This window comes from Myotis daubentonii, chromosome 1, assembly GCF_963259705.1.
Source record: "Myotis daubentonii chromosome 1, mMyoDau2.1, whole genome shotgun sequence".
Taxonomy (NCBI): domain Eukaryota; kingdom Metazoa; phylum Chordata; class Mammalia; order Chiroptera; family Vespertilionidae; genus Myotis; species Myotis daubentonii.
The window spans coordinates 30,219,450-30,246,203 of NC_081840.1; the positions used below are offsets into that span (position 1 = coordinate 30,219,450).

The following is a 26,754-nucleotide window of genomic DNA, read 5'->3' on the forward strand; positions in this document are numbered from 1 at the left end:
ACCTTTAATGTAGTAGGAAAGATAAGATTTTTACATAGTGAATGAGATAATAATAAAAATAAAACTATAGATCATGTTACTTGCTTTTTTTTTTTTTTCTGAGACCTATTGTCATTGTTAGGGTCGCACCTTAAAGTGAATGTTTTACAGTTGCATTCTATTTAGAGCTACTTATTTGATTTTGTGTAGGCTAGAACATTGTGGGTTGATCTACAGAGTACATGTTTAGTTAATTTGCAGTTTTTCTTTGTAGGCTTGTTTTGATCCACCTCTTGAAGAGGTTTCCACCAGGAACCCAATCATGTACAACAAAACGACTGCTGACCTAGACCATCCTGACGTTGCTGGTTTGTTGGTGAAAAACAAGAATCTTTTAGCTGAGGTATATGGATTATCTGAAAATAAAACACTATGGGAAAGTACATCCTCTGTAAAAGTAGGGGGCAAAACACATTCTGATAAAGGGCTCAGAGTATTATCTCAATTTAGTTTTGCTTTTTTCTCAATATTCTCATCACTGAGGAGCTTTAATTTAGATATTAATTTGTCTTTTGCCAGAGAAATCCCTTTGAAGATGGTACATAATTAAGTGCTTTTAAGTTGACTGCCAAGTGCTAGGATATTAGAAAATTGCTTACAAACTGCCACACTATCTAATAAGTTATATATATTAAGCATTTGTATTTTGTTTTGTTTTTTGATATTTTTATTGATTTTTAGAGAGAGAGGAAAGGGAGGGAGAGAGAGAGAAACACCTATGTGAGAGCAGAACATCGATTTGATTGGCTGTCTCCTGCACAATACCACTAATATCCTTCCGATTGCCATTTTCTATCCACACCCATTTTCTTCCCCCACCCTCAACCCCTGGCAACCACTAATCTCTCCTCCATTCCTAAGATGTTATCATTTCAGATGTTGTACATTCTAAAAGCTAAACATAGTGTTACCATGTGAGCCAGCAATCTCACTCCTAGGTAGATACATAAGAGAATTGAAATATATATTCACACAAGAACTTGTAAATGAATATTCATAGTAGCATTATTCATAGTGGATATAATTCAAATGTCCATCAATTAATGAGTGGCTAAACAAATGTGGTATATCCATACAATAGCATTTTATTCAAACAAAAAAGAGTGAAGTACTGATTCATGCTGTAACATGGATGAACATAGAAAATATTATACTAAGTAAAAACCAATTACAAGAAGCAACATATTGTATAATTTCATTCATATGAAATATCTAAAATAAGCAAATTCAGAGAGAGAGAGAGAGAGAGAGAGAAGATGAGTGGTTGCCAGGGGCTGAGAGGGAAAAGAATAATAAGGAGTAACTACTAATGGGTATAGGGTTTTTTTAGACTCAACATGTGGGTCGTGACCCCTTTGGCAGTCGAACGACCCTTTCACAGGGGTCACCTAAGACCATCCTGCATATTAGATATTTATATTATGATTCATAACAGTAGCAACATTACAGTTATGAAGTAGCAACGAAAATAATTTTATGGTTGGGTCACAACATGAGGAACTGTATTTAAAGGGCCAGAAGGTTGAGAACCACTGCTTTAGAGGATAATGAAAATGTTCTGGCCGAAGCCGGTTTGGCTCAGTGGATAGAGCGTCGGCTTTCGGACTGAAAGGTCCCAGGTTCGATTCCGGTTAAGGGCATGTACCTGGGTTGCGGGCACATCCCCAGTGGGGGATGTGCAGGAGGCAGCTGATCGATGTCTCTCTCATCGATGTTTCTAGCTCTCTATCTCTCTCCCTTCCTCTCTGTGGAAAATCAATAAAATATATTTAAAAAAAAAAAAAAAGAAAATGTTCTGGAATTAGATCTTGGCAATGGTTGCACAACCTGTGAATATATTAAAAACTACTGAGTGTTATGCTTTAAAGGGTAAATTTTTATGGTATGTGAATCATCTCATTTTTTTAAAAGTGAAAAACAATTCAATATGGCTGCACAATTATGAATATACTAAAAACCTTGCAACTATATGGTTTAAATGGCTGAATTTATAAATTATATCTCAATAAAGCTGTTATTAAAATGTTATATAAATAGAGTCATATATTTGTAATATTTTGGGGTTGGCTTTTTCACTCAGCATAATTTCCTGGAGATTTATTCAAGTTGTTGCATGTATCAATAGTTTGGTCCTTTTTATTGCTGAGTCCATGGTATGTATGTACCAGTTTGTTTTACCATTCACTTGTTGACAAATATCTGGGTTACTTCCAGTTTTTGTTTTTTTTTTACTATTACAGATAAAGTTTCTATGGACCTTCATATATAGGTTTTTTGTGTGAACATAACTTTTTATTTCTCTGAAATAAATCCCTAAAAGTGTAATAGCTGGGTCAGAAGATAATTGCATGTTTAGTTTTATAAGAAACTGCCAAAGTATTTTCCAGAGTGTGATACCATTTTACATTCCTATCAGAAATGTATGAGTGATCCAGTTTCTCCTCATCCTTGCCAAAATTTGGTGGTGTCACTATTTTGTAGCTTAGATATTCCCATACACGTGTAGTGATATCTCTTTGTAGCTTTAATGTGCTTATCCTTAATGACTGATGATGTATATATTTTTATGTATTTATTTTCCATCTATATATTCTTTCTGATAAAGTTTCTTTTCAAGTCTTTGCCCATTTTCTAATTGGATTGTTTTCTGAGAAATTTGAATTCTTTACTATAGATCTGAGTCCTTTGTTGATAATTTTTATCAACTGGCTATATCTCAATTTTGGGGATGCATACATTTAGCTAAGTCCTGAACATATTTCAATTCATTATGTCCAAATCCAGTCAAACAATTCAAATTTTGTGGGGTTTTTGACATAAAAAATAACGCAGTAGTGTTTTAAAATCTTAGATTTTGCAAATCACCGTTCCTATGGAAGAAGTAAACAAAAACAACTAAGAACTGGCAATTACTCTAGAAATCAATATTGTGTGAGTCTGAGACTCATGCTGCCTTAGTTATTTTTCACGAAACATATCTTAACAGTATCCTAACAATAGCATAACTGAAAATGAGATCTTAAAACACAGTTCTTATATCACAGTACTGGGAAATGGGACCACTGCATTGCACAATTCCAGGGGGCATTCATTATTTTTATGGTATCTTAGGTGAATGATAACCACTGCAGTGCCGAGAACCCCTGACTTAACTGGTTAAAATAATGAAGGTAATGCTGCAGGATTTTAACAATTATTGTGATTACCAGAAGTTGGGATATATTGGATAGGAAGAGAGTTACAACTGAACATTTGTTGAGATCTGACATGTGAAGAGTTCTAAAAATACCTCAATTTTTTTTTTCATCTAGTGAACTTTCTTCATTTACCAGATAGAAGAGCAGAGATTTTAAAAATGTTACCCAAAGATAATGAAATCACTTACCTCACTCTTCAATCCTTTTTGATCTTTTCCTTCCAATAGCAGCCTGTGGTGGCTCTCTTGTTTCGCTTCCCCTCTCACAAGACATCCCTCTTGCTTGTCTTAATAACTTTATGAGCTCTTCTTTCCTTTATTTGTCTTAAAAATAATCAAGAAGACTTAAATAACTTTAATGTTGATGAGAATAAATTCACTTATTCAAATGTATCAATTTGATATAATTTAAAAGTGTATTAATATTGGAATATACTGTTAGATTTGAAAGCTTTTGTTTTATTGTATTATAGCATGTAATTTAAATACCCATATTGATTGAAAATCATGAATTTTCTAAAACCAAAATTATAAATGATTTTAAGTAATACGTTTCCTTTCTCATTAGCTAAGAAATCTTCAAAATAAACTTTTCATAAAAGAAAGTTCATTGCAAGATATGAAGAATGAGCTAGAAAGTTACAAAGAAGATAACGCGAAACAGTCTTTCCAGATAATTTCCCTGAAAAATGATATCAAGGACTTAAAGGTTCTTATTGCTTGTCTAACTAGAGTTAAATCTTTGAAAAGCATCAATAATCAGACTTCTGAAAGAGGCAACTTGGATCTAAATGAAAGAATTATAGAGCTAGAAAACCGTCTAAGGTAGGGAATTATCTCCCCCCACAACGTTACTTTGTTTTTAATCATTTGCAATGTCTGTAAGTCATAAAGATCTTTTTAAAAACCTAAAATATTTAAAATGCATTTAAAATATTTTTATTGATTTCAGAGAGGAAGGAAGAAGGAGAGCGAGATAGAAACATCAGTGTTGAGAGAGAATCATTCATCTGCTGCCTCCTGCATGCCCTGCCCCCTACCAGGGACCGAGCCCACAACCCAGGCATGTGCCCTTGACCGGAATGGAGCCCAGGACCATTCAGTCCCCAGACAGATGCTCTATCTACTGAGTCAAACTGGCTAGGGCTAAAATAAAGCATTTTAAAAGTACAATCAGAACTATAGAGTAGAGGAACTTAGTAAGACAAAGATAAAATCTGCTTTATAACACATTACTTTTTTCAAACAAGTTTACTAAGAAATAGTTCCCATATCTAATGTTAAAAAGAAAGACATCATTTGATTAATAAAGCCTATTCTTCCCCCAATTTTACTGGCTTATCTTTATTTAGAAACTAGAGGCCTGGTGCACGAAATTTGTGCATGGGGGTGGGGGTGGGGGTCCCTCAGCCTGGCCTTCACCCTCTCGCAGTCTGGGAGCCCTTGGGGGATGTCTGACTGACACGGAGGCAGGAGAGGCTCCCACCACGGCTGCTGTGCTCGCCAGCTGTGCTCGCCAGCTGTGAGCCTGGCTCAGGGCTTCTGGCTGAGTGGCGCACCCCCTGTGAGAGCGCAGCTTCTGCCCCCTGGTGGTCAGTGCGCATCATAGCGACTGGTTGTTCTGCAGTTTGGTTGATTTGCATATTGGCCTTTTATTATATAGGATTGTAAATTTGTGAGAAAAGAACAAATTGTGTTATCATGTAAAAAATCTTAGGAACAACAAATTACAAATATAAATTTTTACATTAAAAAAATGTTTTCCTTCCCAAAATGTAAATATCCTTTACCCAGTTTCCTTAGTTGATAGAAACTCTATAATATCTGTAGAATTTTGGATATAGGACCAGGCCACAGGAAAGGTCTGAAATATCTAAAATTTTTTTGGTCAGAAGAAAATCTTTTCTTGAGACTAGGAGACAGTCATTCAGCACTTTGGGCCTGAAGGTGGTCCTCATCAAACTTCTTTGCTACAATCTTCAGAGTAAAGCACAGGATCTGGCCTCCCCGAAGATGTTGCTTCCCACTGGGCAACCGACTGGTAGGGCATGCTTGCATGTTTTCTGCATGCAGCACTGTTGATCGTCTCCACAATGTACTACAGGGCATTCACGCTTGCCCCGGAAGACTTGGCAGAGGCACTAGGCTCCGAGGGTCAGGAATTTTCTAGTTTGTTTTCACACGTTGTTTGTCATAAGCTTGCAAATAGTATATGAAGTCTGTATTTCTGATTGATCACAGAATTTAAATTAGAATTTCACATAATGCTTAACTCAAAATTAATTTATATAAATAATTTTATTGACATAGTCATATACCATTAAAATTCACCCTTTTAAAGTGTACAATTCATTAATTTTTAGTAAATTCACAGGTTGTGCAACCATCACCACTATCTAATTCCAAGACATTTTTATTGCCCCCTAAAGAACCCCATTCATGTCCATTCCAGTTACTCTCTATTACACCCTCTCCAGTCTCTGACAACCACCAGTTCACTTTTTTTCCCTATGGACTTGCCTTTTCTGAACATTTCATATGAGTTCAGTTATACAATATATAGTCTCTGTGTCTGGCTTCTTTTACTTAGCACAATGTTTTCAAGATTCATTCATGTTACAGCATAAATTGGTAATTCGTTCTTTTTATTGATGAATAATATTCTGTTATATAGGTATACTACATTTTGTGTATCCATTAATCAATTGATGGACATTGGGTTTCCTTTAGAGAGGGGGGCTTTATGGATAATGCTGCTATGAACATTTTTGTATAGGTTTTTATATCACTATATGTTTCATTTCTCTTAGATGTATGCCTGAGGAGAAGAGTTGCTGGTTCATAAAGTAACTCTGTGGTTAACTTTTTAAAATTACTTTTTTCAAAAAAAAATATATTTTTTTGATTTTTTACAGAGAGGAAGGGAGAGGGATAGAGAGCCAGGAACATTGATGAGAGAGAAACATCGATCAACTGCCTCCTGCACGCCCCCACTGGGGATGTGCCCGCAACCAAGGTACATGCCCTTGACCGGATTCGAACCCGGGACCCTTCAGTCCGCAGGCCGACGCTCTATCCACTGAGCCAAACCGGTTCCGGCTTACAATTACTTTTAAAGGAACTTCCAGGCTGTTTTCCAAGCAGTCACACAGTTTTAAATTACTACCTGAAATATATGAAGATTCCAATTTTTCCACATTCTCACCAGCATATTATTGTTCATCTTTTTCATTATAGCCATTCTGGTAGATATGAAGTCATATATCATTATAAGTTTAATTTGCATATATATAAATAACTAAAGATTTTGAACATCTTTTCATGTGCTTACTGGCCATCTGTATATCTTCTTTGTAGAAATACTATTCAGATGCTTTGCCTATTTTTAAATGGGGTTGTCTTTTTATCATTTAGTTGTAAGTGTTCTTTGTATATTTTGGATACCAGACCCTTATCAGATATATGATTTGCATATATTTTTGTCCCACCCATGGATTGTCTTTTTATTTTCTTAATGGTGTCTTTTGAAGCTCAAAATTTCTTAATTTTGATGAAGTTTATCTTTTATTGTCACTTGTGTCTTTGATGTCATCATACCTAAGAAATAAATCACTGCCTAATACAAGGTTGTGAAGATTTACAAGTATGTTTTCTTTTAAGAGTTATAGTTTTAGCACTTAAATTTATGTCTTTGTTTCATCTTGACTAAGTTTTGTATGTGGTGTGAGTTAGTTTAGCACTTAAATTTATGTCTTTGTTTCATCTTGACTAAGTTTTGTATGTGGTGTGAGTTAGTTTAGCACTTAAATTTATGTCTTTGTTTCATCTTGACTAAGTTTTGTATGTGGTGTGAGTTAGTTTAGCACTTAAATTTATGTCTTTGTTTCATCTTGACTTAGTTTTGTATGTGGTGTGAGTTAGGGATCTAATAATAAAATATTATTGATATAGTTTTACAAACCCAATATCATTTTAAAAAACAGACAAATGGCTAAACAGTTGTTGTTTTTTCACTTCTTAACATTTCCATTTGAAAATTTTTTTAAAAAAATTGAATTTATTGGTCAATAAAACCATACAGGCTTAGCCCTAGCTGGTTTGGCTCAGTGGATAGAGTGTCAGCCTGTGAAATGAAGAGTCCTGGTTTAATTCCAGTCAAAGGCACATGTCCCAGTTGCGGGCTCGATCCCCATGCAGGAGGCAGCTGATCAATGATTCTCATCATTGGTGTTTCTATCTCTTTCTACCTCTCCCTTCCTCTCCGAAATCAATACAAATATATTTAAAAAAATAAACACACAAAAAACCATACAGACTTAAAGTGTACAACTCAATAGTTCTTGCTTTAAAGTCTACTTTGGTATTAATTTAGCTACACCATCATACTGTTCTCATGGTAGGTCTTTTTCCATTTTTTCATTTTCATGTTTCTGTGTCCTTATATTTAAAGTATATATCTTGCAAAATGCTAACTTAGCATTAGATGTTTTATTTTTAATCCAATCTTATTATCTTGCCTTATTTTTATTGTTGTTAACCTTCACCTGAGGACATTTTTTCCCATTGAGAGAATGGAGGGGTAGTGGGGAGAGAGAGACAAAGAAAGAGAGAGAAATCGGGGGGGGGGGGGAGAGAAAGAGAAACATTGATGTGAGAGAGACATATCAATTAGTTGTCTCCCGCCTGGGGCCCATTTGGGATCTAACCTACAATCCAGATATATCGCCTTGACCAGAATTGAACCTGGGACCCTTCAGTGTGCTGGCCAATGCTCTTACCAGTGAGCAACAGCAGCCAGGGCGTGATTCTGTCTTAATTGTTAGATTTAACTCTACCATATTAGTATTTATTGTTTGTTTTTCCCATCTGTTCTCTGTTCCTTTATTACTCCTTCACCATTTTCTTTGGATTAATCCGCTTTTTAAAATTCCATTCCTGTAATATCTTCTATCATTTAGTTTTTACCTAGATCTCATGATTACAAAATACATATTTATTAGTTTACTTTAGATCTGTACTTTTATGATATTCCAAAATAAACACCTTATGACAATTCAACTTCATTGAGCTATCTCATGCTCTTGTACTATTGTTAAGATATATTTTAACATTTCAAGTGTTATGAATCCCATAAGATATTATCATTTTAATTAACTGCCAGTATAAATTCCTATTTTCTCTTTCTGATGCATTTCATTCCTTCCTACAGTTCTGTGCACACTAAGGATAATTTTTGTTCATCCTGAGAAATTGTCTGTAGGTTTCTTATAATGCAGTTCTTCTGACAATTTTTCCATTTTTTCCCCTTCTGAAACTATGTTTATTTCATCTTCATTTTTTTAAGGGTATTTTTTTTTTTATTGTATATACTAGTAGAATTCTTGGATTTCAGTATTTTTACTTTCAGCCCTCTAAGATGTCATTCAGTTATCTTCTGGCGTCTATAGCTTCTGTTGAAAACTCAGTCATCAGTCTTATTGTTGTACTTTTGAGGTAACGTGTGCTTTTTCTCTGACTGCTTTTAATTGATAACAATTTGACTATATGTCTTGGCAAGGCTTAGGATTTGCAGAATTTATTGAATCTATAAATTGATGTCTTTCATCAGGTTTGGAAAATTCTTGGAAATTATTTTTTCAAATATTGTTTCTGTCCCATTCTGTCTCTATTCTCATTCTATGGCTACAATATGTTAGACCTACAGGTATGTTATACCTATTGAGTGTGTCCTACCTGTCTCTAACATAATTTTTGAATTTAAATTTTTTCTTTAGATTATTCAGATAATTTCTGTTGACCTAACTCATATTCATTAATTCTGTAGGATGCAATTCTTAGAAAAGGACATAAAAATCATGGAAGATGAATTGAAACTTTAACCTAGCTACAGGGTAGAAAATATTACCAATACCTTGCAATTAGTAATCAAATAAGAACCAAATAATTAGCTGTTTAAATATTTGATAATAAATAACGTTTTTAGATATGCTGTTCTCTATTGCTGTATCATTATTTCTAGTTCCTTTTCCCTCATCAAATCCCAGTAGAAGAGCCCATTCAGGTGTTATTAAAATAGGAGTACTTGTATTCATGTGGAACCTCCTGATCATCACACTATTACTAGTAATGGCAGGCAAATATTCATACTCAAATTTCCCCTTGAAAAGGATGGTTTCAAAATTGACCTCCCCCAGGGTAACTACTACAGGACTTAACACTGGATTGTATTTCTCTCCATTTCTCTACCATTTCTAGTCTCTCCTTAGAAACAGTCACATTTTTACTTGATACACATATTTACTATATTTTTAATGGGGAATATTTGTTTTCATTATTATTAATATTATTTTAACCCTTATCCAAGTAGTGAGGATATTTTTTCCATATAGGCTTAGCCCTAGCTGGTTTGGCTCAGTGGATAGAGTGTCGGCCTGCGAAATGAAGGGTCTTGGTTTGATTCCAGTCAAAGGCACATGGAGAGGGAGTGGAAGGGAGAAGGGTAGAGAGAGAAACATTGATGTGAGAGAGAGACATTGATTTGTTGTCTCCCGCACATGCCCCAACTGGGGCTGGAGATCAAACCTGCAACCCATGTACATGTCCTTGACTGAGAATCAAACTCATGATCCTCTGGTGCCCAGGCTGACACGCTAGGCATTGAGCCACACCAGCCAGGGCTTATTTCATTATTTTTAATTGAAGTTTGATTATTGAGCTGGTTTCATGACATTGTTACCTACTACTTTCTTACACAGAGTGCATCTGGTTGAAAGAGAAAGGGCAGAGCAAAAAGCAGACCTTTTGGAGAAAAAGTTAGCAGGTGCTAATGGATTCACTCCTTATATGAATGTGAAAGGACAAGAAGACACCTTGGGTAGTTTAAAGATAAAGGTGAGAATAAATTTTGATTTTTTATTTTTTCAGTTACATTTGACTCTAATATTATATTAATTTCAGGTGTACACCTCAGGGATTAGATATTATAAAACTTAATAAGTGATCATCCCGAAAAATCTGACACCATACATAGTTATTAGAATATTATTGACTACTAGACGCCTGGTGCACAAAAATTTGTGCACTCGGGGGGGAGAGGGGGTCCCTCAGCCCGGCCTGTGCCCTCTTGCAGTCTGGGACCCCTCGGGAGATAACGACCTGCTGGCTTAGGCCTGCTCCCGGGTGGCAGAGGGCAGGCCCAATCCCTAGGTGCAGCCTCTGGTCGGGCTCAGAGCAGGGCCAATTGGGGAGTTGGGGCGCCACCCCCTGTCATGCACAGAGCAGGGCAGATGGGGAGGTTGCGGCGCCACCCCCTGTCACGCACAGAGCAGGGCCCATCAGGGGGTTGGGGCGCTGCCCCCTGTCACGCACAGAGCAGGGCCCATCAGGGGTTTGGGGAGCTCGCCCCTGTCATGCACAGAGCAGGGCCCATCAGGGGGTTGGGGAGCTCCCCCCAGTCACGCACAGAGCAGGGCGGATCAGGGGGTTGGGGCGCCACCCTCTATCACCCACAGAGCAGGGCGGATCAGGGGGTTGGGGCGCCACCCTCTATCACCCACAGAGCAGGGCCGATCAGGGGGTTGGGGCGCCGCCACTGTCACACTCAGGGCAGGGCTGATGGGGAGGTTATGGCTCTACCCAGTCACACACAGAGCAGGGCTCATGGGGTGGGGGGGTTGGGGCGCCGCCCTCTATCACCCACAGAGCAGGGCCGATCAGGGGGTTGGGGAGCCGCCACTCTCACACTCAAGGCAGGGCTGATGGGGAGGTTATGGCTCTACCTCCTCACACACAGAGCAGGGCCCGTGGGGTGGGGGGGTTGGGGCGCCGCACCCTGTCACACACAGAGCCGCAGGGGGATCAGGAGGTTGGGGAGCTCCCCCCTATCAGGCACAGAGCAGGGCTGATCAGGGGGTTGGGGCACCTTCCCCTGTCAGGAACAGAGCAGGGCCGATAGGGAGGTTGTGGCCCCGCCCCCTGTCACACACAGAGCCACAGGGCGATCAGGGGGTTTGGGCGCTGTCCCCTGTCATGCTGATTCCGGTGCTGGGAGACCTCGCGGCTCCGCTGATCCTGGTGCTGGGAGGCATATTACCCTTTTACTATATAGAATAGAGGCCTGGTGCATGGGTGGGGGCTGGCTGGTTTGCCCTGAAGGGTGTCCCGGATCAGGGTGGGGGTCCCCACTGGGGTGCCTGGCCAGTCTGGGTGAGGAGCTGAGGGCTGTTTTCAGGCTGGGACTGAAGCTCCCAACTGCTCCGTTTTTTCTTTTTTCTTTTTTTTTAAATTCTGAGCCAGCTTTAGCTCTGAGGCTCCAGCTCTTAGGCCTCCACTCCTGAAAGCAGGTATCTGGTTTGTTTAGGTTCTACAATCGAAACTCTGTATCAACTCCAGGTCTGAGATCCCGGCTAGCTGAAAGCTAGTTTCTGGGGTTTTATTTAGCTTCTATTTTTTTTTTTAATATATTTTATTGATTTTTTACAGAGAGGAAGGGAGAGAGATAGAGAGCTAGAAACATCGATGAGAGAGAAACATCGATCAGCTGCCTCCTGCACATCTCCCACTAGGGATGTGCCCACAACCCAGGTACATGCCCTTGACCGGAATCGAACCTGGGACCTTTCAGTCTGCAGGCCGACGCTCTATCCACTGAGCCAAACCGGTCTCGGCTAGCTTCTATTTTTGTAACTATGTTTCAAACTGCCAGCTCAGAGGCCTGCAGCGGCAGGCGCGGAATGTTGGAGTCCTCCGTCACTGAAGCAAGCAAGCCTCATGTTAGTTTCAAGCTGCCTGGCTGCCAGCGACCATCTTGGCTGGCAGTTAATTTGCATATCTTGCTGATTAGCCAATGGGAAGGGTAGCGGTCGTACGCCAATTACCATGTTTCTCTTTTATTAGATAGGATATTCCCTATGCCTTACTTTACACCCCCAGGAGTATACTATAACTACTAATTTGTACTTCTAAATCCCTTCACCTTTTTTACCCATCCCTCCATACCCTCTCCCATCTGGCAACCACTGAAATATTCTCTGTATCTATGAATCTGTTTCTGTTCTGCTTGTTCATTTATTTTTATTTTTTATATTCAATTGTTGATAGATATGTATTTATTGCCATTTTATTGTTCATATTTTTTATATTTTTTCTTCTTCTTTAAGAAGACCCTTTAACATTTCATGTAATACTGGTGGTTCTGAATGATCATTGTTCTGTATTTTAGTTGTAAATTTTGATGTGGTTGCAGGAGGCAGTAAGTATCACATTTACCTACACCGCCATCTTGACCATCAGCCCCAGAAAATCTTTTTTTTATATATATTTTTTTATTGATTTCAGAGAGGAAGGAAGGGAGAGAGGGAGAAACATCAACGATGAAAGAGAATCATTGATCGGCTACCTCCTACACACACCCTACTGGGGATTGAGCCCCAACCCCAGCATGTGCCCTAACTGGGAATAGAACTGTGACCTCCCAGTTCATAGATCGATGCTCAACCACTGAGCTAGACTAGCCAGGCCCCAGAAAAATCTTGATTGATCTTTGCAGAGACAGGATTTTTATTACTTTGTGTTACACTGGGAGGTAATTGGCAATGTTGAGTGCTTTGTTGGTCATCTTCTTTCCAAGGATAAAAGGAAGCAGTACAGAATGGCTGACTGGAAGCCTTTCTGAAGCATGGAGAGAAAGTGCAAGGAGAAGTTGAAGAAAAGCTTAGAGGGTATAGAGCTGATAGGGAGCTGGGAGAAAAAGTGTCTATTAGATAGCAAAATATTGAAGTTTTAAATTTCTGTTGTGTTTTACTTCTTGCTGCTGACAAATCTGGATTTTTAGATCTGGGTTTAAGGATTGAAGAAAGGTGTAGGTGAAAGTTATTGAAACAGAAGCAATGACTTTAAAGCTAAATTGGTTGGATTATCTACATTGAACATTGGAGTCAGAAATTATGGCATGAATTCATTTTAGAAGGAAGAAATGAGTCTGGTCACTCATAGATGGCAATTAACAGGATTAGTAGAAGATCTTATAGAAGAATGTTGGAGAATGATGGGAGACAGACACTTGTCAAAGAACTGGTAAAAGTTTGTTTTTAAATTCTTAGACTATAACAGTTTATTATATAATCCGAATGTAAAACAAGGCCCATAATCCAATTAATGTGAGGTATTCCATTAAAAATTTTCAGAAATGCCTGGCTGGCATGGCTTGGTGGTTGAGCATTGACCTATGAACCAGGAGGTCATGGTTCAACTCCCAGTCAGGGTATATGCCCAGGTTGTAGGCTCAATCCCCAGTAGGGGGCGTGCAGGAGGCAGCTGATCGATGATTCTCATCAGTGATGTTTCTATCTCTCTCTCCCTCTACTCTCCTCTCTGAAGTCAATAAAACTATATTTTTTAAAAATTAGAACTACTTTCAAAGTATTTTAAAGTAATTAAAAAACTTTTTGGTCTTTTTAAAAAATATGTATTTTCTATTGATTTCAGAGTGGAAGGGGGAGGGAGATAGAATCATCATAATGAGAGAATCATCGAATGAGAAATGTAACATCTGTGTTGGCATATTTAGAAAAAAGGTAAAGCTATCCTGTCCAAGAACTTTGAGAGAGACATTTTTTACTCTGAAGATCCAAAAGATGAACAGAAAGTTTGGGATAAATATCAATAAGATTTGATCCATAAGGAAAAACAAAAATATTACCTCCATATTCATTCAGCTGGGGAACTAAAACTACACGGTCCCACTATCAGAAATTCCTTCGTCAATTGGCTTCTTTTCTAAGCAGCAGTGTTGTCCCCATCCCAGCACAGAGGAAGCTGTGAAAGAGAGAATTCAGGGAATCGGTGCAAATGAGCAATTTTGAAGTCTATAAGTATATTGCAGACAAGTTATTCTTTCAGATTTGTTTCTTTTAAGATGTGGATTTTGGTATTAGCTGATTCAGTAAACTCTGTGGCTCTAAATGATCATTTTGATTTTATTGTTAGAGTAATAAAAGAGCAGAGGATGTCCATTATTACAGCAGAGGTAGTATAGTGTGCTTGTTAAGAGCACTGAGCTCCTGTATGAATCTCAGCTCTGCCACTGCCATCTCTGCTATTAGGCAAGTTACTTATCCACTCTTTGCCTTAGTTTCATTTGTAAAATTTGGTGGGAGTGGAGGCTGGTGAGGAAGGATTGGGGAGGGGGGCATAGTTCAAATCTCAGAGTGGTTGCAATTAAATGGGTAAATACCTGATAAATGCTTAGTACAGCTAAGTGTAAGCTCAATAAATGCTAGCTTAAAAATAGTGGTATGATGCAGATAACGTTTCCATTGTGAGCAAAGTGTTCAGTCAGTGCAGTAAAATAAATAGTTAAATCAGTTATTTGAATTTATTGGTCAACTCTATTAAGAGATTGAACCTTCGGGTTTAAATGAGACTTCCCTGTTGTGTTCAAATCACTTTGTAAAATTCCATGCCTCTTCACCCTACAATTCAAAGGAAGATGGGTATTGCTTTAATTCAATGTGTTAGTAAAACCTGCTACACAGTAGCCTGTTTATTGTAGAGTTCCAAATGTCTTTACACTGTTCTCTTAAATTCATCATACAAGTTTATTACTCAGTATTAACTAAAACAAGCATGTCAAACTTTCGGCCTGCAGGCTGCATGCGGCCCATACGAATATATTTGCAGCCCAGCCAATATAACGGTATGTAAGAAATGTTTTAGTGAAAATTTTGTAACTTAATTTTTACAATATCCTGTTACACATAATTATTATTAACAAACTACAATGTTTGTTAATGACTGATTACTAAAATCATGTTGCTTTCATTTCCCTTACGCGCCTTATGCCCAGGCGCACCATTTCTCTCCACTAATACTTGCTGCGAATATTTCAGCAGCTGATTGCTATGTCATTAGTCTTGTACTGACTTGTTTGGTGTGTGCAACAGAAAATATTTTGCTTTCCGAGAACAAGAAAGATAGGTTTATTTGTGTTATGCTTATTAATTTGTGCAGTTATTCAGTGTCTGATAAGTTAATGTTCAAGAAAAAAATGTTAATTTTTATTAAAATGTCCTATTATTTTATGTTAATGATTACTCTTTTATTTCAGCCCTTTGTATTCAGCATGTCTCTATGAAATAAGCCTACGTTTCTATGAAAATTGAAGCTTTTGTTTTTTTGTGGCCCACGTAAACCTTGTTTATTTGGTCCGTGTTAGCCTTTGAGTTTGACGTGCTTGAACTAAAATGTCAAACCTTCCTATTTCGGAAACCATCTATTTAGTAAATGTTTCCACAATATCAGCACAGTAGAACTTGCACAGTATTGAAATGAAATAGAAATCATGGACCATCAGGAAGTTCAATCTACTTTTTTCTTCACAGGGAGCTGAAGGCCTTAAGCAGGAAATGCAGTTGCTCACCAAGCGACTGCAGCAGCTGCATCATCACCACGAGGAACCATCCCAAATCGAAGAAAAGTGTAGGGAACAAAAAAGACCCTTGAAACGTCTGGAGGGAAAAATTGCTGTTAATGACTTTTTTCAAGCGAGATTAGACTCGGGCAGGAATAAAGTAAGAATTTTGTGAAGTATATGGCATTTCTTTGGCAGTGAAAATGATCATATTTTGTGATATTATCTAATGTTTAAAGCTGTTAATACTACTTATACTTTTTTTAATATTGAAAAGAGAGGAAAATTTGCTACAAACCCTTCTGATTTTATCAAAAAACCTCTCCTCACTTCATATCTTCCTTTTCTCATTTTATACATATTTGATATTTATTGTGAGGGCTTTTATTAATGTATTTATTTTTAAAAATATATATTTTTATTGATTTCAGAGAGGAAGGAAGAGGGAGAGAGAGATAGAAACATCAATGATGAGAGAGAATCATTGATCAGCTGACTCCTGCAAGCCCCCCACTGGGGATCGAGCTCACAACCCGGGCATGTGCCCTTGACCGGAATCGAACCTGGGACATTTCAGTTTGCAGGCTGATGCTCTATCGACTGAGCCAAACAGGCTAGGGCTAATGTATGTCTTAATGTACCTTAAAAAGAGGGTTAGAGGAAAAGGAGGTCAAAGGTGGAATTTTAGGCACTTAGCTAGATATGATGGGTATTGGAAATATTCCTCAAATGATTATTATATAGACCGTTACCTTCTGCTTCTCTAAATCTATAAGGAAAAAATCAATCTAAAAGTGGGATGGAAATAGGTAGGATGCAATATTATTTATTTTCAGGAGATACTCTATTTCACTACCTCTCCACAGAAGTGCTCATCATACTCAGACCTATCTTACATTATTTTTATAATTGCTATGGCTCAAAGTTTAATCTCACTCACTCACCACTCACTCATTTAGTCTCTCATTCCATTTGTCCCTTTGTTCATTCATTCATTTATCCAATATGTATTGAACACTCAATTTAAAAATTTTTCTGCACTTAATGAAGTGGTATCAATAATGTCCTTCACGGAGTCCAAAGACAAATCCATCTTCTGCTAATTCCTTTCCCATCTCCTCCCCAAATACATTGACTAATCTAATGTATTTAATGTGTATCCTTTTGTTTACATATGTTCTTTTAAATGTGATTTTTGTGCATATATTTAAAATTTGTGTAAATGCTATTGCATTAAAAATTTTATTCTAGCCCTAGCCGGTTTGACTCGGTGGATAGAGTGTCGGCCTGCAGACTGGAGGGTCCCAGGTTCGATTCCGGTCAAGGGCATGTACCTTGGTTGTGGGCACATCCCCAGTAGGAGGTGTGCAGGAGGCAGATGACCGATGTTTCTCTCCCATCGATGTTTTTAACTCTCTATCCCTCTCCCTTCCTCTCTGTAAAAAATCAATAAAATATATATTTAAAAAAAATTTTTATTCTACTGCTCAGCATTATATATATTTAAAGTAAATGTATTGGAGTAACATTAGTTAATAACATATAATTTTCAGATGTACAACATTATAATTTAATACCGGTATACTTTTGAAACTGTGCTTATAAAAAATGTATTCTCGCCGAAACCGGTTTGGCTCAGTGGATAGAGCGTCGGCCTGTGGACTGAAAGGTCCTAGGTTCGATTCCAGTCAAGGGCATGTACCTGGGTTGCGGGCACATTCCCAGTAAGAGATGTGCAGGAGGCGGCTGATCAATGTTTCTCTCTCATCGATGTTTCTAACTCTATCTCTCTCCCTTCCTCTCTGTAAAAAATCAATAAAATATATTTTTTAAAAAATGTATTCTCTGTTTGTTGGATGTAAATTTCCATAGATAGCTAATGCTCAAGCATATTATTCATGGTTTAGATAGTATCTCTGATTATTCCTTGATTCTGGAAATGGTATGCTAAATTCTCCAACTATATTTTTGATTTATCCATTTGTCTCTACAGTTCCGTCAGCTTTTGCTTTATAGCCTACTGGAGCACATATGATGATGATCTTTTCTTTTAAGCACAATAAAACATTTTCTTTTTTTGTCCTTTATAAAATACTAGAGGCCCGGTGCACGAAATTCATGCACGGGTAAAGAGTCCCAAGACCTGGCCGGCAATCAGGGCCGATGGGGGCCTTCCTTCATTCTGTGCCGCCCCCTGGTGGTCAGTGCACGTCATAACGAGCAGTCAAACTCCCAAGGGGACAATATGTATATTAGCCTTTTATTATATAGGATTGCTTTAAATTCTCCATTTTCAGAAGTTATGGTTACTAATGCAATTTTCTTTTAGTTCATGTTAGTCTGAACATGATATATCTTTTTATCTTTATAGCTTTCTGTCTTTCTCTGTGATAAAAGACATTATCTGTGATAAAATTCACTTCCAATTGGTGACTTTTTAAATATGTATAGCCCTAACCGGTTTGGCTCAGTGGATAGAGCATTGGCCTGTGGACTGAAAGGTCCCAGGTTTGATTCCAGTCAAGGGCATGTACCTTGGTTGCAGGCATATCCCCAGTAGGGGGTGTGCAGGAGGCAGCTGGTCAGTGTTTCTCTCTCATCGATGTTTCTAACGCTCTATCCCTCTCCCTTCCTCTCTGTAAAAATAAAATATATTTTAAAAAATAATAAATAAATATGTATATTTATTGATTTCAGAGAGGGAGAGGGAGAGAGAGATAGAAACAACAATGATGAGAGAGAATCATTGATTGGCTGCCCCCTGCACACTCCACACTGAGGATTGAGCCCACAACCCAGGCATGTGCCCTGACTGGGAGTCGAACCATGACCTTCTGATTCTCAACCACTGAGCCACACAGGCTGGGCTGTTGTAAATGTTTCCCTCCACGTCCCACGTGGTTCAGGGTTCAGGATCTGGAAGAGGAGCTGCACACAAATGAAAGAGAAGAGACAAGAGATAATTTGGAAATATTGGGGGGCCAGGCGGGTAAGTCCAACTCAAGGGGAAGGACTTCCACTGGTGCTCAGGCCTCACCAAGCTTTTATTGATCTGGGATACACCCATAGGATAGCCCTTAGGCATGCAATTTCCAGTAATACACAGACTAGCCCATCAGCAGGCAATTTCCAGTAATAGGCAGACTATCTTATCAATAAGGATTTACATGACTATCTGGTGGGGAAGTTGCTTCAGCTACCATTGTCTGGACTAACTGGGTGCACAGCTCTGACCTTTGCTAGGGCTTCAAGGGTCACCAGCCTTCCGGGTTCTCTGTTTATACTTCTCTGCCAGTGAAGACAATAGGCGGTTTCCCACACTGGGCCAATTGGTGAATTTAACACATTTACATTTATTGCAATTATTATATTAGGATATATTTTTGTTAACTTATTTAATAATTTCAATATATTTTACTTCCCTGCCAGGGGTTCATTTTCCAGGTTTCTCTTAGATAAATCAATCTTTTTCTGCTGGTTTTAAAGCTGTATATTCTATTTTTATTCTGATGATGGTGTTTTCTAAGAACAAAATTTATTTATTTAATATTTACAAGAATGTCATACCTGTTTGGTCTCTGACCACAACCCCCAAATATATTATTATTCTCTAAATTCTTAATTTGTGGGCTATTTGAGTATGCTTTCTCTGTTTTCTTTAACTTGGTCCTGATTATTTTTAGATAACCACGAAACTTGAACAAGGTATATGATCACCTTCAGTTGCATATCTTTTGTAGCATCCTCCTTTTCTTTCTTTCTTTTTTTTAAAAAATATATTTTATTGATTTTTTACAGACAGGAAGGGAGAGGGGATAGAGAGTTAGAAACATCGATGAGAGAGAAACATCGATCAGCTCCCTCCTGCACACCCCCTACTGGGGATGTGCCTGCAACCAAGGTATATGCCCTTGACCGGAATCGAACCTGGGACCCTTGAGTCCACAGGCTGACGCTCTATCCACTGAGCCAACCCGGTTAGGGCAACATCCTCCTTTTCTACATGAATTTTTAACAATTGGATCTTTGGAAAACTTTCTGACACCACATATGCCTGATAATATTTTTATTATACCCTCATATTTGAATGACAGTTTGGCTGGATATAAACTTCTAAGTTCAAAGTTCCTTCGTAAAATTCTTTGAAACTATCTCCTTGCTTCCCCTGTTACTGTTGAGATGTCTGATATCAATGTGATTCTTATTCATTTGTAGATGATTTACTCTTTCAGGAAGCTTTTAGACTTTTCTTATTTGCTTTGATGTTCTTAAATCCTATATAATAAAAGGCTACTATGCAAATCGACCGAACGGCAGAATGACCAGTCGCTATGATGCGCACTGACCACCAGGGGGCAGATGCTCAATGCAGGAGCTGCCCTCTGGTGGTCAGTGTGCTCCCACAGGGGGAGCGCCACTCAGCCAGAAGCCCTGAGCTGGGCTCACGGGGAGTGGGCCTAAGCCATCAGTTGGACATCCCCTGAGGGCTCCCAGACTGCGAAAGGGCACTGCGAAAAGGCACAAGGCCAGGCTGAGGGACCCCCCACCCGAGTGCACAAATTTCATGCACCGGGCCTCTAGTTTTGTTATAATATGCTTAGATACGTGGTTTTTCCCTATCTCTCTTGTTTGCACTTTATGAACTTTTAAAAAAAGTATGTTTTATTGATTTCAGAGAGAAGAGAGAGGGAGAGAGATATAGAAACATCAATGAAAAGGAAACATCGACTGGCTGCCTCCTGCATGCCACTTACTGGGGAGCAAGCCAACAACCCGGGCATATTCCCTGACTGGGAATCTAACTGGGACCTCCTGGTCAATGCTCAACCACTTAGCCACATCGGCAGGGCTGAACTTTTTAATCTAAGTCTTTCATCTATCAATTTTATCATTTATTTCAACATTTTATACTCTCTATTTCAGTGATGGCGAACCTTTTAGCTTGGCGTGTCAGCATTTTGAAAAACCCTAACTTAACTCTGGTGCCGTGTCACATATAGAAATTTTTTGATATTTGCAACCATAGTAAAACAAAGATTTATATTTTTGATATTTATTTCATATATTTAAATGCCATTTAACAAAGAAAAATCAACCAAAAAAATGAGTTCGCTTGTCACCTCTGACGCGTGTGTCATAGGTTCGCCATCACTGCTCTATTTCTTTTTTTTAACTCTTCTTTTTTATATTCTCTCCTTCTGTGACTAGTATCTGAAGGTTGGCTTTTAAAATTTTTTTTTATTGTGATGAAAGACATATACAATTTTCCATCTTTTTTTTTCCAGTTATAGCTCACATTCAATATTATTCTGTATTAGTTTCAGGTGTACAACATAATGGTTAGACAGTTATATACTTTACAGAGTAGTCCTCCTGATATTTCAAGTACCGCCCCCCCCCTGCCCTGGGAATCGAACCAGTGACCTCTTCGTTTATGGGTTGACACTCTACCACTGAGCCACACTGGCCGGGCTAAGGTTAGATTCTAATTCAATCCTTCATTTTTTTGTGTAATGGTTAACTTTATGTGTCAACTTGGTGCCCAGATGTTTGTTCAAAAAGCAGTCTAGATGTTACATTTTAGATCTAATTAACATTTGAATCAGAAGACTGAGTAAAGCAGATTATTTTCCATAATTTTGGTGGGCCCCAATCCTATCAGTTGAAGGCTTTTAGAGAAAAAAGACTGAGGCCTCCTGAGGAAGAGAGATTCTACCTACAAATTGCCTTTGGATTGAGCCACAATATCAACTTGCCTAGGTCGCCAGCTTTCTGGGTTGCCCTGCAGATTTTGGACTTGCCAGCACTCACAATTGTGATTAGCCAAATCTCTTTCTGTCTCTTAAATAAACACATGTACACACACACATGCACACATGCACACCCACGCACCCACGCATGCACACCACCCTATTGATACTGCCTCTTTGAAAAACCTTAATATATTTTTAAAAATATTTTATATATTTTTATCCTTTCCTGCTGCCTCCTATGAGAGTTTCTTAGCTTTATCCATCCTATTGATCTCATCTGTGTTGTTTATTTCAACTATTATTTTTGTGATACCCAATATATTTTTACTTGGTTTTCTTTATAATTTCTTAATGTTAGTGTTTTTCTTATCTCCTGAGTAGCCATAATTTTGAGTAAAATTGTTATAATTTTACATTAAATTGAAAGTGATCAGGAAAAACATGACTTTGCCCTAAATTTCATTTAGTGGCAAATGAAGAATTAGTCCTACAGAATACATTTAAAGGAACAACGAAGGACAAAAGTAAAGTTAGTTAATGATTACACTATATGAGTTGATCTGTTCATGTGAATTTTATATTTGTCAAAGTGGCAATTTGTAAGTATTGTTTACATTTTACTCAGCTTTGTAATGATATAATTTTGGACAAATTAAAAATATATTTTTGATTCTCAATATTTCAAAATGTCTACTTAAAATGAGATTATTACTATACTTATATACTACTTTTTCAGAAATCCATAATTTAAATAGTTACGGTTTTAGTCTGATAATTTTTGATAATTTGGTACATGACCTCTTTCTCTTTAATAGATCTTATTTTATGTATTCCAATAGAATTTTATAATGTTCTTCATGTAAGTACTGTAAGTCCCTCATATAAGTCTTTCTTGTAAAATTTGTTCTTTTATGGATTTTTCTGCTCATTGTGAATAGCATATTATCCCATTTCTAATTGAAATACTTATTATTAACATAGATAAAAACCTTTGATATGTTTATATTTTATTAAATATCCTTACTGAATTCATTTATTCAGTCCAATAATATTCTTTACTAAAGTTCTTGGGTTTTCTGGGCATGATTATATATTACTAGGGGCCCGGTGCACGAAATTCGTGCACTGGGTGTGTGTCGGGGGGAGTGTCCCTCAGCCAAGCCTGCCCCCTCTCACATACTGGGAGCCCTCAGGCGTTGACCCCCATCACCCTCCAATCGCAGGATCGGCCCCTTGCCCAGGCCTGACGCCTCTGGCTGAGGCGTCCGGCCTGGGCAGCGGGGACCTGCAGTGGCAGTGGGGGGCGCCGTGATCGCGCGGGCTCTGCCCCTGCCGGATGCCTCTGGCTGAGGCGTTCGGCCCGGGCAGCGGGGACCTGCAGCTGCAGCGGCCCCACGATCGTGGGCTCCGCTTTAGGCCCAGGCAAAGGACCCCTAGCTCCTGGGACTGCCAGCTTCGACCGTGCCCAGCTCCCATCGCTGGCTCCACCCCTACTTCCTGCTATCACTGGCCAGGGCGGAAAAGGCACCTGATTCTCCGATCATGGCTCGGGGGCAGGGCAAAGGCGGCCTCAGGGCCACCTTTGCCCTGCCCCCCAGCTCTTAGCTCCCCCCTGGGTTTCTGATCACTGTCAGTGGCAGGGGGCTTCTTCCTGCTTTCCCTTTCGCCTCCCTGCATTGTGCCTACATATGCAAATTAACCGCCATCTTGTTGGCAGTTAACCGCCATCTTGTTGGCAGTTAACTGCCAATCTTAGTTGGCAGTTAATTTGCATATAGCCCTGATTAGCCAATGAAAAGGGTAGCTCGTACGCCAATTACCATTTTTCTCTTTTATTAGTGTTGATTATATTGTTTTTTAGGAAATAATATATTTCTTTTATATTCTCAACTTATTTTCCTGAGTTATAAAATATTCTTTTAGAATGATTGGTATATTTTCTCTATCTATGCATTCTGTATGTTTCTCCTTCCTAATATCATGTGTTTTCACTTTCTTCCCTCTTTAACCAGGCTTGCCTGGAACATCTATTTTATCTTTCCAAAGTGTTTTTATATACATTTTACTAGTTTTTATTTATATATAATGAAAATATATGGTATCTTTTTAAAACCCACACCTTTTTTTCTATTTTTTTTTCCTGGTAGTAATTTTATAAATTACAGGTAAGAAAGAATACAATTAAAATCACAGGGAAAGAAGGGACATATGTAATACTTTTAACAATAAAGACAAATTTTTAAAAATTACCAGTAATTCTACCACTTGGAGATAACCAGTGTTAATAGGTATATTTCCTTCTGATTATTTTCCATGTATATTTTGACATAATTGAGAAAGGCACAGTTTTTCTCATCCTGCTTCTTTCATTTAACTATATCGTTAGTATTTTCTCTTACTAGAAATTTTTGAAAACTTGATTTCTAGGAAATCTGTAATCAATCGTGTCATTTATCTAATTATTCTTTTTGACATTTGCATTATTTTTATTTTTCATGTTATGAATAATGTAAATATTATGTTGGTGCATGAACTGTTATCTAAATATTGGGTTATTTCCTATAATACATTCCTAGAAAAGTTGCGGTAACCTGTGCCACCACCTGGTGTTAATAAAATTGTCTACTTAACTTTACCCTTGATAGCACTGAGCCATCACTTTTATTGTTGTATTTTACTTTCTGGATTATTCTAATAATGCATATTTATGGTAAAAAAAATATTTTACTTATGTAAATAATTTAGTCTGCAGTTTATCAGTCTAGAGTAGATCTGGTTTGCTAGTGTAGAACACCATCATAAAACACAACTTCTTTATTTCAATACTATTGATTTCTTCAAAGGAAAACTCCAGGACTAAAAATTCCCGAATAGACGAGAACAGCAAGATATTTAAACAGCTAGAGAAAGACAACAAACAACAAACATTACTAACTATTAAGCAGAATTTGCAAATTGCAACAACTCAAAGGTTAGAGGAAGAAATTCAGCAACTTCAGAAACAGCTCAGTAATTTGAAATTGTCAAATAAAAATATGAAAACCCAACTGACAAGAGTAAATGTCCTTAAAGTAAGTAAAGGAAGTGAGGCTTTCAAAAATGTATTTAAGCTTTGATTGTTACTATTTTAGCTGCATATGTCTCATCAAACTTTTAAAAATTAACATTAAAATTATTTTACACGCATACAAAAGAATGTATATAATATTAAAGCATATATAATAATAACAGTTGATGCCTGCAAATCTATTACTAATCTTAAAAAAACAGACTAATATCAATTCCATGAAAGCCCTTAAGTATTCCTCTTCCTACTCCTCAAAGGTAACTGCTGGATCCCTTGCTTTTTTGTTTTAGTCTTACTTTTGTCTTTTTTATTGGGGTAATAGTTAAACATTTTAGTCATTTTTGGGCTCCTCTTTGGACCTTCTCTATTTCAAGCTTCAGTTGTAGTATTTCAAATATACTTTTTTTTAAAATCTTAAACCACAGGTGCACTAAATACTTATTGATCAACTTTTTTTATCAGCAATATTTCTTACTACAGAGCCACTTATTTTCTCTGTTTCTGTATTTAATCAGCACAGGCTGTACTATAAGACTTTTGAGGACATGGAACACTTGTTCACCCTCTTTTAACCCAAGTGCCTAGTTTATGAAAGTGTTCAGTGATTGTTGGTTATTGATGAGTATGATGGTGGAGAAATGTCCTCTTAATTCACAAGTTGTGGGATGTTCTTTTCCATGTATCTATCTCTTTTTTTTTTTTAAAGGAAAGAATAGAAGCATGAGTTATCATTCATCATGCCTACCTATTATTTAAAAGAGATCTAATCACAGTCATCTCACTTTCCCCCAACCTTAACTTTATACCCTCACAGGACAAAACAATTCAGAAGCTCAGGCAATCTTTAATAAAAGTTGAAGCAATGAAAGGGAAGGCAGCTATGAAAACAGATAACTTGAAAACTACATTAGACCCGACCAAGCAAGAGGCAAGATGGGACAAAGACGGGACCCATCAGATTTTAGATGCTGTCACTCCTGAGCTCTGCACAGAAAAGAACACACTTGAAGAAGTATCAGGACGACCACAAGAGGTTTTTTTTGTGTTGTTTTTTTTTTAAATTATCATAACTATATTAAGATTCTTTAAGTCAGTGGTTGGCAAACTACGGCTTGTGAGCCACATGATTTTAGAAGGATGGGTGGAGAAATAGGTATTTAAAGAAATGTATTTGCTGCTATTACTCCACAGCAAAACAGAAGTTCAAAAAGAAGTTACTTTACGGATGAAACATAAGCAGCAATAAAATTAAGTTTAGTCTATAAAAGTGTAAAAATAAGAAAAAAAATCTTAAAAGAAAATTTTACATAAAGGCTACTTGTAACAGAGGAGACCATTTTTCTAGATTAAAAATACTTGAATATAGGATGTTATATTTCACAAAGAAATGTTTAATAAGACTAATTTTCTCATACCAATTTCATCGTATACAGTAAGTAGGTGACCAAAACTAATGACATGTCTTGAATTTTGTGGTGGCTCTTTGAAGGAAGTCGACTTCCGAGAAACTATCATGAAGATGTTGGGATTTAACATGAAAACAGCAGACAAGGAAATTATCACTCACCTAAGACTTGTTATCCAAGCTTATGAAGCAACTAACAAATCAAAGATTGCTTCTGATTGTGAGACTGGACAGAATAACGCATAAGAAAGTTCTGCCTTCTCATTGCTGCCAACAAGAACTCAGCAGATACAGACATTTCCTTCAACATCTTGAATATGGCTACATGATGAATTAAATGCTTCAGAAATTTTTTACTTCAATCTGTTCTCTCCTTTGATGTTTGGCATTCAACTTTTGTCATAATCATAAATGTTCTATACATTTATTTATGGTCTAGTCTAGATTGGTACTTGTACTATGGTAATATCCAGTTATATTTATTATTAACGTTATTTTAAGCAGGATATTAATCAGAACTTTTGTTTAGTTAGAATATTTATATCTACCAGTATAGTTAATAGCCTGTTTCTAGAATGAAACATTTATTGGCTATGCCCACTTATGAATCCAGGTAAAGCTGTATTCTGTAATTTGAATCTATTTTATCTCTTTGGTAACTAGGTGTGAAAATCAGATATGAAATATTGCAGGGTAGGAAAGTCATCAAGAATTTTTATAAATGTTCAATGGACTGTATTGTGTTTTTTATTTTCTTAGCATTTAATATTGTCTGTCAGTGTTTGCCTAATAGTAGGCCAATTTCTAAATTAATCGGCTACTTTCTAAAAAGTATAATTTCTAATTTATTTTATTTAAAATAGTTAATTGCTCTTCTTCCAAAGG

At 37.5% G+C, this 26,754-nt stretch overlaps 1 protein-coding gene across 2 annotated transcripts; it reads left to right on the forward strand.

The window, feature by feature from the left end:
* Positions 1-248: 248 nt before the first annotated feature.
* On the forward strand, positions 249-26,423 carry LOC132216682 (centromere-associated protein E-like). 2 transcript variants are annotated; one of them, XM_059666088.1, is made up of 7 exons: positions 249-382; positions 3,804-4,060; positions 9,991-10,126; positions 15,616-15,804; positions 24,241-24,468; positions 25,279-25,497; positions 25,954-26,423. In XM_059666088.1, exons 1-7 carry the CDS (start codon positions 302-304, stop codon positions 26,113-26,115), a joined length of 1,272 nt encoding a protein of 423 aa, XP_059522071.1. In that variant the 5' UTR covers positions 249-301; the 3' UTR covers positions 26,116-26,423. The 2 variants fall into 2 exon arrangements, with proteins under 2 accessions (XP_059522071.1, XP_059522157.1); XM_059666174.1 differs by lacking the exon at positions 3,804-4,060 and having other exon boundaries at positions 262-382.
* The last annotated feature ends 331 nt before the right edge of the window (positions 26,424-26,754 follow it).

Bases quoted from the DNA above. Each gene is read 5' to 3' on its own strand.
- LOC132216682 (XM_059666088.1), top strand. From the start codon at position 302: ATGTACAACAAAACGACTGCTGACCTAGACCATCCTGACGTTGCTGGT. The intron at 383-3,803 runs GTATATGGATTA...CTTTCTCATTAG, and splicing joins ACAAGAATCTTTTAGCTGAG to CTAAGAAATCTTCAAAATAA. The intron at 10,127-15,615 runs GTGAGAATAAAT...TTTTCTTCACAG, and splicing joins TGGGTAGTTTAAAGATAAAG to GGAGCTGAAGGCCTTAAGCA.